The sequence below is a fragment of the Centruroides sculpturatus genome, unplaced genomic scaffold, assembly GCF_000671375.1.
Source record: "Centruroides sculpturatus isolate CEXI.00-Female unplaced genomic scaffold, Cexi_2.0 scaffold237, whole genome shotgun sequence".
Classification (NCBI taxonomy): Eukaryota; Metazoa; Arthropoda; class Arachnida; order Scorpiones; family Buthidae; genus Centruroides; species Centruroides sculpturatus.
Window position 1 is genome coordinate 64879 of NW_019384532.1, and position 18261 is coordinate 83139.

General features: G+C 27.4%; 1 protein-coding gene across 1 annotated transcript; it reads left to right on the top strand.

The window, feature by feature from the left end:
* The first annotated feature begins 105 nt into the window (after positions 1-105).
* On the top strand, positions 106-17949 carry LOC111623061 (solute carrier organic anion transporter family member 5A1-like). The gene is made up of 7 exons (XM_023365543.1): positions 106-197; positions 889-1006; positions 1088-1247; positions 5852-6039; positions 8638-8702; positions 8878-9001; positions 15414-17949. Exons 1-7 carry the CDS (start codon positions 155-157, stop codon positions 15697-15699), a joined length of 984 nt encoding a protein of 327 aa, XP_023221311.1. The 5' UTR covers positions 106-154; the 3' UTR covers positions 15700-17949.
* Positions 17950-18261: the final 312 nt, after the last annotated feature.

An 18261-nucleotide genomic window follows, 5' to 3' on the forward strand; every position in this document is an offset into this window, starting at 1 on the left:
TTAGTTATCAGGTTATTAATTATTTAATAATAATTAGTGCATAACAGGATATTATTTTAGTATGAGTATTATATAAATTATTATTTTAAAATATAATAAAAATATTTATTTTTTAGGAGGCATTGCCATTCCTGGAGCATGTGTAGGTATATTTATGGGAGGATACCTCCTGAAGCGATTTCAGCTGCAACCAAAAGGTTTGTCTGTTTCCAAATGACATAACAAACTATTATTTAATTTCATTAAGCAGAAACTGAAAAATATGTTTTTGTGAAATAATTATTTAATCTAATTAATATTAGTAGATAATATAAAATAAAGCAAGCAAAAATTCACAACATTTTATAATTTGAGAAGTAGTTCTAATCTAATTAGAAAAAAATTTAGCTTTAATAAGAACTTGATAATTACATAACAAATTTATAAATTGCATAAGGAAATATTTCTGGAATTGCTACAGTATGTATGATGATTTTTTAAAACCATACATATGATAATATTCTAACAAATATTTTAAAAATAAACACTTGCTTATTGCTATTCATTTCATATATTATCAAAGACAGTATGCAGAAGACTTTGCCAAATAGTTTTTCATACAATGTTACTGTTATGTTATATTCTTCATGCATTATTATAAATTAGTTGTACACTATTATATTAAATACAAAATGCCATTTATCCTTACAATAAAAGTCATCTTTGTATTTCATATAATTTTTCTATAATTCATTCATTCATTTTGATTGTAATTTATTCTGCAAATTATTTTAAAACCAGTATTAAAATTTTTAGTATTAGTGTATCATGGAATTGAAGAAAATAAATTCTAAAAAATATTATCACATCAATTTTATTACATAATTAACTAAAATATTAATTTTATAGGAGCAATACAATTTGTTCTTTTCTTCAATTTGGTGTGTATGGGACTGTATACATTGTTATACTTTTTGGGCTGTGACAATATCAGAATGGCAGGAGCCACATTACCATATTTCAACAAGTAAGTATAATTTTTAAGAGAGATTTTAGTGTTTTTATAACAGTTATTCAAGATTTTAATTTATCAAATATATTATTCCAGTACTGAATTGGAAACATTCCAAGTAAATCTCACAGCTGATTGTAATATGGGTTGTCGATGCAGCCCCAATGACATAGAGCCCGTGTGTGGAAGAAATGGTATCACTTATTTCTCTCCATGTCATGCCGGTTGCAAAGCAGAAGGAGGTCACCGTCCATTTGTATGTTTCTCAATTATATCTATTGATATATAAATTTTAAGCTTATTTATAGGTTAGTTAAATTGATATTTAAAAATAAACGAATAAACAATCAAACACCTAAAGTATGAATTAAAATTTTAATTAGCCAATAAGAGTTTAAATGTTCAAAACCTGATGTAATTATATAATTACGTCATCTGGTTTTTGAAAATAAAATTTGATGATTCTTTTTAATGTTGGTTAAATATGTTATAAAATAGTAATAAAGATTCATTTAAATAGCCATGCACTTGGCAGAGATTCAGTATCTTTAGTGTTGTTAGTTTTTCTTTTTTGTTTGTTTACAATTTTTGGCATTGTAACATTTTGACAGAGTTACATAAGCAAAAACATTAGTTTGTTATTTTTGCAATATTTGAATATTGCAAAATATTCAAAGGTATGTATTTGTTTGTTCAAACAAAAAATTAGTTCTAATAATGCTTTTTTGAAATATAAATTTTCAGTTTGATTTCACAACCTTACCATAAACTTAGTTAATACATTTTTACTTTCTCCACTCAAAATTCACAGTTCTGGTTGGCACTCAGAGTTGCACAAGTTAATCTGTAGAATAAACAAATTATTTTTGATTGTTATAAGAGAGACTCATCATCAGCAATTCTAGAAAAATACAGTAATGTACAAATATTATTGTAAATATACAAGGTGATTTTTAATTCATGCAAAACTTTAATAACTTTTCAACTGAATGAGAGAAATAAAATTCAAAAAGTCCTATATAGTACAATGTTTACATTTTTGATGTCGATGATTGATTGATGTTAACAGTCATTTTCAAAATGGTGGCACTCACTTTAGAGTATTAGAATTTTAATAATTCTTTACAATAAATAAATTGTTTTAAAACAACGTGTTTATTGTAAAGAATTATCATCAAAATTCTAATACTCCAATTGGTGTGCTGTCAGGTCTAGTGGAGTTTAGACCATTCTTCTTCGAAAAGAACATTACTTTTGCTGCATATGTTGAATTATTGGAAAAGAAGTTTTATTACAAAATGCTTGTTGGGTATAAACATCATCGTGCCTGGTTTATGCAAGATGATGCAAGGCCCCATCACACAAAGCAAGTGTTCAAAAGCCTTTACAGTATGTTTGAGAAGCGAGTAATCAGATTAGATTATGAAAAATATGCTGGTGGCAGTGTGGAATGACTGCATCATAACTTAGAATTAGCTCCATAAAAAAGAAATCACATGGGTTTATCTTAAAGATAGAGTATATCATAATGCTCTTATAACTATTGAAGAATTGATAGACATAATAAAAAAAGAAATAATGATAATTCCAAGAAAAACCTTTATCATCATTATTGAATGCTTAAAAAATCAGTTTACCTTTGCCCACAATAATAATTTTTGTCATTTTGAAACATAATTCATTAAATGGCAATAAATTCTGTATAATATGCTTTTTAATTTTCTTTTTATCTCATATACTTGAAAAGTTATTAAAGTTTAAAGTTTTGCAGGAATTAAAAATCATAATGTATGCAATACATAATAAGTATAATGAAAATGGTTATTTCATATAAGAAAACATTATAATTTATTGAAGAAGTCAATGTTAATTTCTGTAAATGATGATTAAAGTTAGATAGTTGTGTAAAGTACTATATTATGTTTACGCCTTTTAAATGATTATTGACATGACTGTGTGCCGGAAATAGCCATTCCCTAACGGGTACTTTATGCGGATTCACGTTAGTGTGCCAGGCCTGGACTTTAAGCGTGCACCGAATTAAATAATGATAGTTTGTCAAAAACAAATCGAATATTTAATAAATATTCTAGTACTAACTATATACAAAATTTAGTAAAAATCAAGTAACAATTTATTCAATGAAAATCAATAAGAATCAACCCGACAAAACTCAAATCAATCTATTTTCTAACTTAATTCTATTCCCCTTTGGAATTCGACAAAAATCAAAGACTTAATTTATGTACAATAATTCTTATGAATTAAAAATCCTAATCGTCACCTCAATATACTAGGAACCCTTTTCCTCAACTCTCAAGACTTTCTCTAATCTTCGATCCACAAATCGAATAACTTCAAAATCGCCTTGGAACTATTTTATCTTATTGGACACCTCTCTCTCGTTTGCTGCTATGAAGCTCATTACGCTCGTTGCTAACAGAAGCTTACCTCATCCATCTTCACTTGAGGTTCGGTCACCTCACAGTATAACTGTGAGGTGACGTCACAATTCTGAATCGATCACTCCCCTCATTTACATACTTATTTGTAACAATAAACTTTTTCTATTCGTCTGGCAGCCTATTTTCCGACAATACTCACTAACCTTTTACATTATTCTTTTTGACAATTTTCGGGATGTTTTTATTCTTTAAGGTTTAGCAAGGTCCTAAGTTATGCTTGTGGGGTCTCCCCCCTTTTCTCGGTGCGGACTTACTTTTTTCTGCTCAGGAGCGCAAGTGTTTGCGAGTTTTTCCTATGGCGCTTTTCTCTCATTGGTGAGTTAGTTTCTCTTCTATTTTTAAGTTTCTAAGGTGAATGGTGAGGAAACCTTTGTCCTAACAAAACATAAGCCCCAAACAAAATACAATAATAAGCAAAATAAAAGTAACTAAAAATAACACTAGGACTTGGTTCCTTACACCGTTAATGTGCCTGGCCTGTTCACCATGCTCACCACACTTGTTGCTAACAGAAGCTCACCTCTGTCATCTTCACTTGAGGTTCAGACTTTATACTGTGAGGTGATGTCACAATTCTGAGTGAGATCACTCTCCTCATTTACATACTTATCGCTAACAGTCAACTTTTCCTTTCTGCCTGGCAGCCTATTTCTCGACAATACTCACTAACCTTTTACATTATTCTTTTTTACAATTTTTCGGGATGTTTTATTCTTTAAGGTTTAGCAAGTTCCTATGTTGCTTGTGGGGTCTTCCCCCCTCTTCCTCGGTGCAGACTTACTTTTTTCCACTCAGGAGCGCAAGTGTGCACAAGTTTTTTTTTCTATGGCACTTTTTCTCGGTGAGTTGGTTCTCTTTCTTCTATTTTTAAGTTTCTAAGGTGATTGGTGAGAAAACCTTTGTCCTAACAAAACATAAGCCCCAAACAAAAATAGAATACAAAGCAAAATAAAAAATAACTAAAAATAATGCTCAGACTTGGTTCCTTACAGTTGTTCTTTGTTAACATTCCTTATTTGCACATAACTGTCATTTTCAGTGGTTATCAGAAGCAAATCTTGGAGTAATTTTAAAGTAATAAAACTTATATATATATGATGTTTGTTTGAAGTAATTATTAATTATATATATAAACTAAACTAAAAGGTGTGGAGATACCTATTCGAGGAATTCGAATGGGGACAAGCGGAGGGGTGAAACATGATATGCGCAATATGTATAACTTGGACGACATCATTCTAACAGTCAAGGGGAGACAACGCTTAGTCAGCACCTGATAAAGACTACTCCCAGTGGAGGTCGAAAATGTTAGTGGATATTGTAACAAACACAACACTGATAAAAGGTTTTTTGTGGACAGTTATAAACTAAAATACACAAACATACAATATAAAAACATAATAAAGTTGAAAAATGCTAAACATGATAAAAATGCTAAAATATCAATACAGTGTAAAGAAATAACAGAGCTTTTATTATCATAAAACAATAAAACAACCCAGGTGAGACATTTGCATGTATCACCCTGTCCAGAACTCCATGTAGGAACAATAATTGAAATGTTTTTCATGTTTATGGTGAATCTAGTCCAGGGACATATTAATTACTATACAGTTCTATTGTAATTTACTTTATTTTATTAAAACAGATCATAAAAATTAAACATATTTTACAATCATTAATTTTTCTGTCAGTTCAGAATATTCCATTTAAATAACTTTAAAATCATTAAAATTAAAAGAAATTGAAGCTTAATTTGTTTTATCGCTAACATATGTTTTTGTCTAATTAAAGTAATAGTTATTTTTTGTTACATATAACATACTTGACTGATAGTCATAAAATTTTGGGAATTTTATTTAATTTAATCAAATTATCCAGCTTATGAGTAATAGAAGTGCATGACTTGTGGTCAGATTTTCATTTTAATATTTTAGTTAGATTTTTGTTATATTAATTGTGTGTAATTAAGTAATTAATATATGACTCATTTTATGTTAATGGAAACATTACAGTGAAGATATTTACCAAAAATCGTATATATTGTACAGTCGACCCCCCTATATGATTTTTCCGTTTTATCTGAATTACATGTTGTACGAGTCACTTAGATTTTACAAATATGTGAGCCGTTCACAGCCCGGCACACGCATTTGTAAAATCTAAGTGACTCGTACAACATGTAATTCAGATAAAACGGAAAAATCAATGATCTTATAGGGGGGGTCGACTGTATTTCTATTTCCTATTTATATGAATTTAATTTTAAAATTATAATAATAATTTTCACTTTAAAACATTGAATCTATATGCATAATTTATTTTCAAATTTAATTTTTTCAAATATAGTAAAATTATAATAAATTGTTTTTAATATATTAAACTGTATTTCCAGAGTTATACCAATTGTGCCTGTATTATAACTAACTCCACATTGACTCAGGAAGTTACTGCCATTCCTCTGGCTACAAGTGGACCCTGTCCTCAAGTTTGTCAAGCAATGATTCCATTCATGGTGCTTTTATTCATCATGACTCTGGTAGTGTCCATAACCCAAATGCCTCTGCTAATGATTACTTTAAGGTAAATCTATCGTATATCATATGACATAAATCTGTTACTTAAATATAAATGTATATGATTTCTGAATAAAGTTTATACTTTATCATAAATTATATATTTTAAAATGTTTGTTTGTCATAAACAAAATATATAATTTATATATGTATATATATAAATTATATATTTTGTTTCTTCTGTTTGAGGTTTTTTTAAGCATTTAAGTAAGATAATATTATTAGCTAGTTTCAAGAAATTTCATTATCAATACATAAATAATAATACTGGGTTTAATATGAATGGTAAATACATTTCGTTCAAATTCTTTATCAATTGTTTAAGGAGTGCATGTATAGTACATATATTCTATCAGCTTCAATGATGAATCTAACTGATCAAGAAAATGTTGTATAAAAACAATCTGTTTAGATGAAAATAATTAACAATCTAGTATTAGATAATTAAATGTTAAAAATTGTTGAAATTTACTGTATTAATTGAGAGTTAACCATAATTCAATATACAGGTAGCCCTCAGTTTACCCCGGTTCACAATAATGCCGCTGCACAATTTGTGATTTTGCTGTGTAATTTCCCAATTTTCGTTATGCCAGATTGATTTTCATTTCAGTGTTGATGTATTTACTGAGCCGCAACATTGTACATTCGTTAAAACAAAGATTTTTATTGAATATATTTATTTTTTCTGTTTAATATTATTGGGTATGTATACATTTGCATTAAATTAATATTAAAATACTAAACGTTTAGGTACCCACGAGTCAAGTTATCAAACTTAATAGTCCAATAAATGGCGTCCGAATCCATAGCGCCATTGAATTTATCCTGTATCAGTTCGTTCAGGAAAACACCTTATGACGCAGTAGCACTTCCGGCGATCACAAACTATCGTTAGNATAATATAGTTCTATGTAATTTACAATAAATGGAATATACAAGGTGTACCACAAATAACTTGTCCACAGGATAAGCAATGCTGCGAAGTTTATGCTATATGTGAGTAGCAGCTATTTTGTTGCATGAATAGAGGAATTGAATTGGTTAATAACATCTGATTGAATAATTGTCTTTGGCCAAAATCAGGCTGAAGGTTTCCCAGAAGCTGAAGGTTCATTTAATGTGTAATTGGCTATTTGCTATTGTTTGTGCAGTCATGGTTGTGACAGCAAAAAGGTAGCTGCTTGTTCTTTACCATTCATTGATGCATTCTACTTTGGGATTAATAAAATAAAAAAGTATGACATAATCAATCATACATCACTTAATAAATAGAATACTTTACTTAGCTTAAACAAAAGTGATTGTGCATTCAACTTCAGAATCTCAAACACAAGTTATGGAAAATCTTTGAGAATCACACAACAATATGCCATTAACATCTGAATCAACCAATTCAGAAGTTTTTCTTTCTTTTGATGGACATTGAAATCCTACTTAAAAGAATCTTTACTTACATGGAATACCAACATTTTTCATCACTGATCTTCAAAAAACAGTTTTGAGTGAACAATTGTTCAATGCTACTGGACAAATTTACATTCTTGCCACATAAATTAGTTCTTTGTCCAGTGTAAAGAAATAAAATAATTTGTTAATGTCTGACATGTGTTGATATATTATATTTTGAGAGTTTTAATTTAAAATAATACAATTTGTTTGTACTTGGCACATCAAAAATATGTGAACTGTTAAAAATACAATAGACATTTAGTCTTGATTTCAAAGTACAAAGGGAGTTATGTAATTGACAAATGACAAATACTTACTTTTTAGCATTATGCAATTTCTTTGGCTGAAGCCAAAGATGACCAAAAAAAAAAAAAAAAAACCAAAGTTTGGTTATAGCTGAAAAAATAATCAATAGTGTCCAACCAAAAGTAAATTTGTTAGTGCCAGAATTTAGTTTTGATGATTGAGAAAGTAAAACAAAATTAAAGTGCAATTAAAGGATAATACAAATGATAAGATTTAAATTTCATTGACTTACGTTCAAATTGGTGGCCATTCTAAGTGAGCCAGGATTGCTGGTATGATATCAGTACACATGAGTTATCTTTTCCGTTAAATCAAGCAGATCTGCAATTTGTTTGCAACTGATTTCAAATTTCGCACAGGAAAAAGTCCAAAAGATGGTTCTGGTAACTGAACTGGCTGTTTGTTTGCATCTTAATACTTGATCCATCTGCTTGGGAATACATTGTTTAGTCTTTAAACTATTTGTTTTAACTGTTGAAAATTTCCAATTAATCAGTAATGTACATAGATTCCATTAGTTTTTTCCTTTCCCTATATTATCAATTTTTTGTCGTTTTGGAAAATAAAAGTTGTTTTAATAAAAGTCTACAATTTTCTCAAGATACTTTAAGGTTTATTAACTGTTAAACACTATTTTATTTCTAAATAGTTATCATCATGCTTTTTTTCAAGTCTTTTAGTTTAAGTATTTTTAGATATTTATTTTTCATTGCTGCTATTAAATAAAGAATGAAATTATTTCTTACTCTTAGAAATTATTCTTAAAAGTACAAAGCTTTCAGACACTTCAGGTGATTTTATCAAAATAAATAAATTTTTATTTTATAAATAATAATTTTTTCTACAGGTCTGTAAGTCAAGAAGAAAGGTCATTTGCTCTTGGAATGCAGTTTGTTATTTTTAGAGTATTTGGTATGTATTCACAACAAATTATAATATTTATGAATTAATCTATAGAAATAATCTTTTCCTGAATGAAATAAAAAATTTTTTGTTCTTTCTTTTAAAAATTTTTATGTTTTATTAAATTAAATATAAATGTGCAATATTTATATAAATTACATTAATCATAATTTGAAATATTTAGGATATATTCCTTCTCCCATTATGTTTGGAAATGTTATTGATTCCACCTGTATCTTATGGAAAGCACATTGTGGCAGACAAGGTGGATTCTGTCTTATGTATAATATAGAACATTTTCGCCTTAGGTAAGATTAAAATTTTATATGCCTTTAGTTTATGTATGAATGTATGTTAAATATTTATCACCAATATGTGTTAAAATAATTATAAATTATATTTTTTATATTAAAATTAGTAATTAACAGAAAGAAATAACAATTAACAAAATAGTAAAATAAGAAAATAAATTTTATATTAAATCATAATTATGTTTATTTATGCTGATATCTAAAAAGCATCAATTGCAATTCAGAAACTTTATAAACTGATCTCAATATTTTAGTTAACTCCCTTGAGTCTTTAAATCTTAGATACTTGGATAAATTAATTTTGTATTGTTCACTATTAAGAAATCCAGACTTTTACATTTTATGTTCATTCTTCAGCAATCTGAAAGTTATTTTGAATTTAGAATTAACTTTTAAACACCTTATTGATAAACTAGTAAAAAATTTAGTTATCAGAAGGGAAAGCTTGTCATTAAAACAATTTTTTTTTATATATAACATGATTTTTTATCTAATTCAAAGTGCATTATTAGTAGTTTTTAAAAATTACTAATCAAGCAACTAAACAACTAAATAATTTTAATCACTAATAATAATTTGTATTTTATGTAAAACTACTGTATAAATAATGATAGAAAGTGTTACATTAAAGTAATCAGTTATTGTTTGTCATCATTGTTATAACAATGCTAATTTTTTTCATAAAAAGTATATGCAGTATAATGGAAATGTGAGAATTACTACAAGATATCTGCTTATTTATATGCTGCAATCAAAATAATGGTTGATATAAAATGGTTTTTTAGGAAATTACCAATTTTATTTCAGAGTGTTGTATTAACAACTATTATCTGAGCAAAGTATAATTATGAGAAAAACATTATTATAATTAATATTTTTATTGTAAGACAGTTAATTCAATTAGAAACATTACACTAATGAAATTATCAGAAAGAATAAGATGACAAGTTTTATTTGTCAAAAATTTAAAATATTTTAAAAATATTTCAGAATTTTACACGGAGATAATACTTATATAAAAATACAATGAGTTTTTATGATATTATATTTTTAATAAAATAAATCATATATTTTCCCAATCTAGGACCTAGTCTTAACTACTTTTGGTAATATACCAAAGTTTCAGTATAAAATCAAATGAGCAATGTAAACCTAATGTCAAGTCATATCACACACATACATTACTTACTAGTCTCTCATACATTTACATTGAAGATTTGAATACTGAACCATGTGTAATTTTCCTGTTGCCATTGGATATCAAAATGTCTGTTTTACTTAAAGTAGTTAAGTCTAGGACTGGTTGGTGATTCCAGAGAAGTTAATATACCTATTAATTTTTGTTTTAGATGATTGGAAATTATAGATTTTTCTGTTGAATAAACATATGAGTAGGAGCTTTTGTTTATCAATCTAATGCTATAACATAAATTGTAAATAAAGGTATATAAGAAAATAAGTGAAGAATATTGTTTCCTATAATATAGTTCTATGTAATTTACAATAAATGGAATATACAAGGTGTACCACAAATAACTTGTCCACAGGATAAGCAATGCTGCGAAGTTTATGCTATATGTGAGTAGCAGCTATTTTGTTGCATGAATAGAGGAATTGAATTGGTTAATAACATCTGATTGAATAATTGTCTTTGGCCAAAATCAGGCTGAAGGTTTCCCAGAAGCTGAAGGTTCATTTAATGTGTAATTGGCTATTTGCTATTGTTTGTGCAGTCATGGTTGTGACAGCAAAAAGGTAGCTGCTTGTTCTTTACCATTCATTGATGCATTCTACTTTGGGATTAATAAAATAAAAAAGTATGACATAATCAATCATACATCACTTAATAAATAGAATACTTTACTTAGCTTAAACAAAAGTGATTGTGCATTCAACTTCAGAATCTCAAACACAAGTTATGGAAAATCTTTGAGAATCACACAACAATATGCCATTAACATCTGAATCAACCAATTCAGAAGTTTTTCTTTCTTTTGATGGACATTGAAATCCTACTTAAAAGAATCTTTACTTACATGGAATACCAACATTTTTCATCACTGATCTTCAAAAAACAGTTTTGAGTGAACAATTGTTCAATGCTACTGGACAAATTTACATTCTTGCCACATAAATTAGTTCTTTGTCCAGTGTAAAGAAATAAAATAATTTGTTAATGTCTGACATGTGTTGATATATTATATTTTGAGAGTTTTAATTTAAAATAATACAATTTGTTTGTACTTGGCACATCAAAAATATGTGAACTGTTAAAAATACAATAGACATTTAGTCTTGATTTCAAAGTACAAAGGGAGTTATGTAATTGACAAATGACAAATACTTACTTTTTAGCATTATGCAATTTCTTTGGCTGAAGCCAAAGATGACCAAAAAAAAAAAAAAAACCAAAGTTTGGTTATAGCTGAAAAAATAATCAATAGTGTCCAACCAAAAGTAAATTTGTTAGTGCCAGAATTTAGTTTTGATGATTGAGAAAGTAAAACAAAATTAAAGTGCAATTAAAGGATAATACAAATGATAAGATTTAAATTTCATTGACTTACGTTCAAATTGGTGGCCATTCTAAGTGAGCCAGGATTGCTGGTATGATATCAGTACACATGAGTTATCTTTTCCGTTAAATCAAGCAGATCTGCAATTTGTTTGCAACTGATTTCAAATTTCGCACAGGAAAAAGTCCAAAAGATGGTTCTGGTAACTGAACTGGCTGTTTGTTTGCATCTTAATACTTGATCCATCTGCTTGGGAATACATTGTTTAGTCTGTTTTGCATAGTTTGTACTGTTTTGCATTTTGCATTTTCTTTGAATAGAAATCACTAGAAAAATTGTAAGGTTAATCATCAACTAAATAAGAGAGGGAAAATTTTGTTTTGGAAAAATTTCAGAATAGAAAATAAAATAATGCTGTTTAGATGAATTTATCAAAGAGAATATATTAATTTTTTTCTTTAATTCAGTACTTAATATCTCTATTTTTGCAAATGTAAATGAATTTGAAGTATAATATAACAAGAATAAAATTAATGCTCCAAGAAAACCTTTAACATGAAGCTTAATTTTGCTACCAACTAATGTTTTCGGACAGCTTCACTGTCCTTCAGGTTCAAAAACAAGAAAAAACTTCATTTAAGATGAAAGTTCTTTTTCTTAATGGAAAATTCTAGAATGCTTATCTTTTAAATCAAATCATCATAGATTCGATTGCGTCAGCTTGTTCTTTAAATTTGCAAATCCGCTGCTTTCTATGCCGATGCTAGTTTACATGATTCCCGAAAATTTATGGCTTGCCCGTTTTCATTGTATTTATTAATATACCACTCTTCTGTGTCAAACATACGGCTCTAAAATATACAGAAGCATGGTATATTAATAAATACAATGAAAACGGGCAAGCCATAAATTTTCAGGAATCATGTAAACTAGCATCGGCATGGAAAGCAGCGGATTTGCAAATTTAAAGAACAAGCTGACGCAATCGAACCTATGATGATTTGATTTAAAAGATAAGCATTCTAGAAGTTTTCCATTAAGAAAAAGGACTTTCATCTTGAATAAAGTTTTTTCTTGTTTTTGAACCTGAAGGTCAGTGAAGCAGTCCGAAAACATTAGTTGGTAGCAAAATTAAGCTTCATGTTAAAGGTTTTCTTGGAGCATATAGTAAGTGCAGTTTGAGTTTTAGAAGTTATAGTAATAAAATTAATAAAACTGAATTTAAATGTTTTTTTTTTTTTAATTCAAACACTTTTTCTTTTCTTCAAGTTATTCTTGAACACATTTCATAAAAACTCAAATAGTTAATTGATTAGATTTTTAAAATATCAGCTTTTTTACTCAAGCATATTTGTAAAAATAATGCAAAACAACATTCCAAAAAACATTTTGAATTATTTCTGAATGATGTTAATTTTAAGTAAAAATTTTTTATGGGAAAGGAAAATGAAAACAAGGTTTTTTTGTATATTTATGATATTTTTATATTTTTTTAAAGTGTTAATTTTATTATAAAGTTCTCAGAACTTTGGTTTCTTTTGCACAACCTTATTAATTAAGAAGATTTTCAAGTTATTCTGTTCCAGATGGTTAATAGACAAGGTCCAAAATGTCAAAGAAAACAACCCTTGCACCAGAGTTGTTTTGATATTTTACAAACTTTATTAGCTATAAATGCCAGTAGTGGACTTTTTGATTACAAAACAAACCTATAATTTCAATAACAGTAGTTAGTATAAAATTTAATATTTACAGCAATAAAATGCTTATTAGTACTATTTACAAAATTACAATTACTTCAAAACAATAACTTAATTAGGAAAAAGAATGCAGTAGATGAAAAACTTTAATCTGCACCAAATCAATCCATCACAATTATTTAAGATGATTTACTTTTTAATTTTTTCTGGACTCTTCTTCTGATGATTCATTTTCATCACACTCATTTTCACTACTTTTCTCTTCTGACCTAGAAAAACCTTCATTAGTACTTGGTTAAATAATAAACCAAGTAATGATCTAGATATATGTATACATCTGTTAAGTAATTAAATTTAAAAATATCACAAATATACAATAAACTTCGTTTTTGTTTTTCTCTTCCATCATTTCAATACACTAGTGGCAATCCAAAACAATTTTCACATATGGAGACAATCTTTTATTGGAGACTGCCTCTGCAATAAAATGCATATTGAAAACAGTGTTCTCTGGTAGTTTTGCCAAAATCACAATATAATACATTTAAGTAAAAATTTAAAACTTGGCTGATGTATCTAATGTACAATACAAGATATATAATAATATATATATAGTATCTAGTAGTAGACATGGAATCTATACTAATATCTTCTGTATCGACTGCATCTTCCAGACTAATAAGATGAGTGAATTGTTCTTCAGCAACTACATCTAATTCTTCAATTATCGCAAATATTACTTCAATCATATATTGTACTCTTTTGTCAACGTTTGCATTGTGCAAAATGCTTCTCAAGTGATCAAATATGGCATTAACTGTATCTTTTGATACTTCAGTTAATCTTTGTCCATGGTCGTTTAAGAAGCCAACACATCTCTAAAGACTCTTCAGTAGGATTTTCCAAAAGTAATGTTAATATTTCTAGTGCCAACACTTCATGAGCCACTTGTTGGATAACTAAATAAGTAATGAAATGGGTAGATGAATTACAAGCTAACTTATTTCTTCAATACCTTTTCTAAACTGAAGTATTAATCTTCTCAATAGTAATTCACATATTTGAGGAAACTCTGCATTTATAACAGTAGCCACAGCTGCATAAACATGAATAAATATTGGAGATACAGCTTGGGCTTGCATTAGTGAATGAATTAAGACATCTCTTCCTCTCACCAGATTTCTTTTAAATAATTCATTTATAACTTTCAATTAAATTGATTCACTGGACTATTTATTGGGTTATATTAAGGCTGATTTAATAATTACATATAAAGCAATTTGACTGGAGGTGGGCCTAATCTTCTACCTCTATCAAAATATTAAATGCTTCATATATGCTGGATTGAGACACAAAAAGTCTAAACAGTTTTTGTATAGCTCATGTAAATATTACAGATTGCATAGAGTTAAAATTAAATATTCAAGATTCATTGTGACAAAGTAAATTCTTGAAATTGAAGTCTGATACCTATTGTAAAGAGATCAACATTATAACAGATAATTTTGTTATTTATGACACTGGTAAAACAGAATTTAAAATTTTTAAGATAAAATGTAGTGCTATTATATTCTATTTTACAAATTTCGGTCTTGAGATAAAATTCTTATTTCTTTCAGTTTAAAAAATGTTCTTAACTACATAGGTTGTTTTTTTCAATCTCCGATGGTCCATAAAACAAAGACAAGTGTAAATAACAAAATGAATTTAACAACATGTTAGACAAATTTCTCACTGTTTGTATCTATGTCAAAAAGTAACAATGTTTGTACCTAACATATGATGATAAATTCATTTTGTTATTTACACTTGTCTTTGTTTTATGGACCATTGGAGATTGAAAAATAAACCACCTTCATAAATAATGATCAAAAATCAAAAATGAATATTGTCATTATTAATAATAACTAATTTGTTATTACTTATTTGCTTCTGCTTCTATTTAAACACAATTAAATTCTGAAATGAAAATCATAATTTGGTTAATATTGAACCCTTTAAATTAGGTTGAATATTATTTTTTAGATTGGACCGAAACATCTGATATACTTCTAAATAAAAATATTTCAAGTAACTTTATATGGTTTAAATAAAATAACAAATTTTATATTACTTTATGGTCTGATTCAGTTTAATTTGTTATAATTGATTTAAAACAACAAAATATAACAAAAGTTTTCCCCCTCTTCTCAGATATATAGGTGTTTGTTCGGGATTGAAAGTTGCTTCTGCACTCTTATTTTTTCTGGATTGGTTACTAATATCTTGGAGGCAGAAAAAAGATATTGAACAACCAACTACTCTAACCGTTGGAGAATTAGTGTCTTCCATAGTATCGCTCGATCGTATCTCAACGTATGGTTGGTCAGAAGTAGAAAAACGAGAAGATGGTGATGACATACAACCACTTGAAAGTACAGAAGAAGAAAATTATAATGAACATGAAGATGTGGAGAATAAAAGGCAATTTCAGAAGTAACAAAAAGTAAATAGATGTATAAAACTATAAATGAACAATCCTATACTTTTAAGCATTTATTTGACTGTTGTAAAATAATTTATATTGGATTAGGCTAAATGATTTAGCAAAGATGATTATTTTAGGTGTATTTAGAACCCAAATGTAATTTAAATCGTTTATTTTTATTAAATTATTTGTACATTGGCATTTAAAAGCACCTACTATAAATAACAGACAGCACTTCCCATATACATTGAATAGGATCATTTGTAATATAATGTTAAATATGTTTTCTGTGATGTTCTTCCATAATGCTGTACGCTAATTCATAACTTCATTATTGATTGACCAAACTATAATATAGTCAACTTGCCTTCTATAATTCCTATTATCAATAAGTAAATATATATTTTCTAACGAATTTGCAGCATTAATCTGTTGCTGCACATATAATGAAATGCATCATGTTGTTTATTATGTATTATTTTATTTTGCTGCAAAAGTTACTTGACTTTTACATCGGACTTTCCAGAATTTAAAGTTATCTGAAGTGCTTATTATATTTAATTTTTAATGATCAGAAAATAGAATAGATTTTAGTAACAAATAGTAACATAGACAAATACTATTTATATAGTCTGTATATCATTTTAGCATGATGTGCACATGTAGCTTATTCAGCTAAATGTAGCTGAATCAGCTACAAGTTACTTTGTACTTAAATAGTGAAGAAGAAAAAAAATCATTTATTAATGCACATACATGTGATGCATATATTGCACATGTTAATTCCTTACAAAGCTCCATTAAAACAAATGTTGGGAAACTGAATATGTAGCACTCAAATTAAAAAATGTAATTAATCATATAGTAATCATTAGAATAGAATTCATAAACTTATAATTGTCATAATCATCAGATTTATATTTTGGAGAGCAAACCATGATATTTCGAAACTTTGCACTGTCATTTTTGCATTTGAAAAATATCTGAATTATAATTTGCATTGAATTATTGTATTTACAACATTGAAAAAGTGCAAAGAAAAATTACATTGTGCCTTTATGTCATTTCACAGTTTGCAAGATGAAATTTTAAGAATTTTTTAATATTTCTTTTATTCAAATCACTGAAGTGTGTTCTCATCAAAAATGCATTTCTGCTATCATCTGTACCTTAATTGCATTTAACTTTTGTAATATACAAACTGTATTTAATAATTTGCTTAATCATATTTCTGTAGGTATTCTGTATAAAGATAATCTTTTTAATTTTATCATTTCTAGTTATATTCATCTTATATTATATATATAAAGAATTAGAATATTTCTGAATAAGAGTGTAATGTCTCACTCAAATATCAAGTTTATTATTATTATTATTATTAAATTATTGAGGGAATATCTTACATGCTCCTGATATTGATTATCGGGTAATTACCATCATAAAATTTATTACTCTGCTAAATAATATATACAAATATTATTTAATTTTTTCAGTAAATAGCATATTTAGAAAACTGATGGACCTGGAGTCTATCTTAAATTAATAGCAATATTTAATAAATTACAATTTTCTACTGTTTTGCTGATGAAATATTGATAAGCCCCAAAATTTCATGGAGTTGCTCAAAGTATCCCAATCATGTCACCACAACTCCGTCCTAATGGGCTACTTAACAAAAGATATTAACATTGCTTTATCCCACTAATCTGACATATAGCATATATAACTTTTTTTTAACAAAACCCAGTACTTTATCATTATATTGTAATTGATATTTGTAAGTTTTAGCCACTGCTACAGTGCAAAATGCAAGATTTTTATCGACAACTCTTGTTGGGCAGACTTATTTTTCAGATAAAAAAAAAAACTGTTATTGAATGTTAAAATATATTATGTACGTATGTATATATATATATATAAATAGCCACATATAGAAAATATATCGTTAATGTTGCAAATCAGGGACCCAGGTTACCACTTCCAGTGGTTGTTGTTGTGTTTGTAAGAAAATATACTTTGGAAATAATTAGGTATATAGTGCATAAAATCTGTGGAGAAAGACAAATAAAAAAAATATGTAAAGAATTTGCATGTTAATGGAAAGAATTATTTGTATGTTTTTTTGTTTTCTTGTGTAAATGCCTCAAAGAGACTATTCATATCATCTATAATTTACAAATATATTCTGTATTATTTTAGTTTGCCTTTTTTTTGGTCCAAAAGAAAAAAAAGAATAAAGACTGATGCACTAAATTTTGCATTATCATATATCTGTTACATAGATTATTTCATATTTGAAATCACTAATACCATAGTCTATTGTTAATATAATTGAATCTAAACACACTACATTCACTAATATATTAATTATTGTGTTCAATCGATTTGAAAGCCAAATTTAAAAGTTCGAAAGATTGAATCTAGCTAAGTTCAAAGCTAATTCAGACATGGATTTTTGTTTATCATTTTTTAATAAAGCTATACTGTTTGCAAAGCATTTTCCCGTTCTGTCCATATAATTGTATTTTTCAGTATATTCTTAAGAAAATTGATCTTGCAATTTTCTTATGCATT

Excerpts from the sequence above, each read along its gene's own strand:
- LOC111623061 (XM_023365543.1), top strand. The coding sequence starts at position 155 with ATGGGAGGATACCTCCTGAAGCGATTTCAGCTGCAACCAAAAG. Across the intron at positions 1,007-1,087 it reads ACATTACCATATTTCAACAA|TACTGAATTGGAAACATTCC; the intron begins GTAAGTATAATT and ends ATATTATTCCAG. Across the intron at positions 8,703-8,877 it reads TGTTATTTTTAGAGTATTTG|GATATATTCCTTCTCCCATT; the intron begins GTATGTATTCAC and ends TGAAATATTTAG.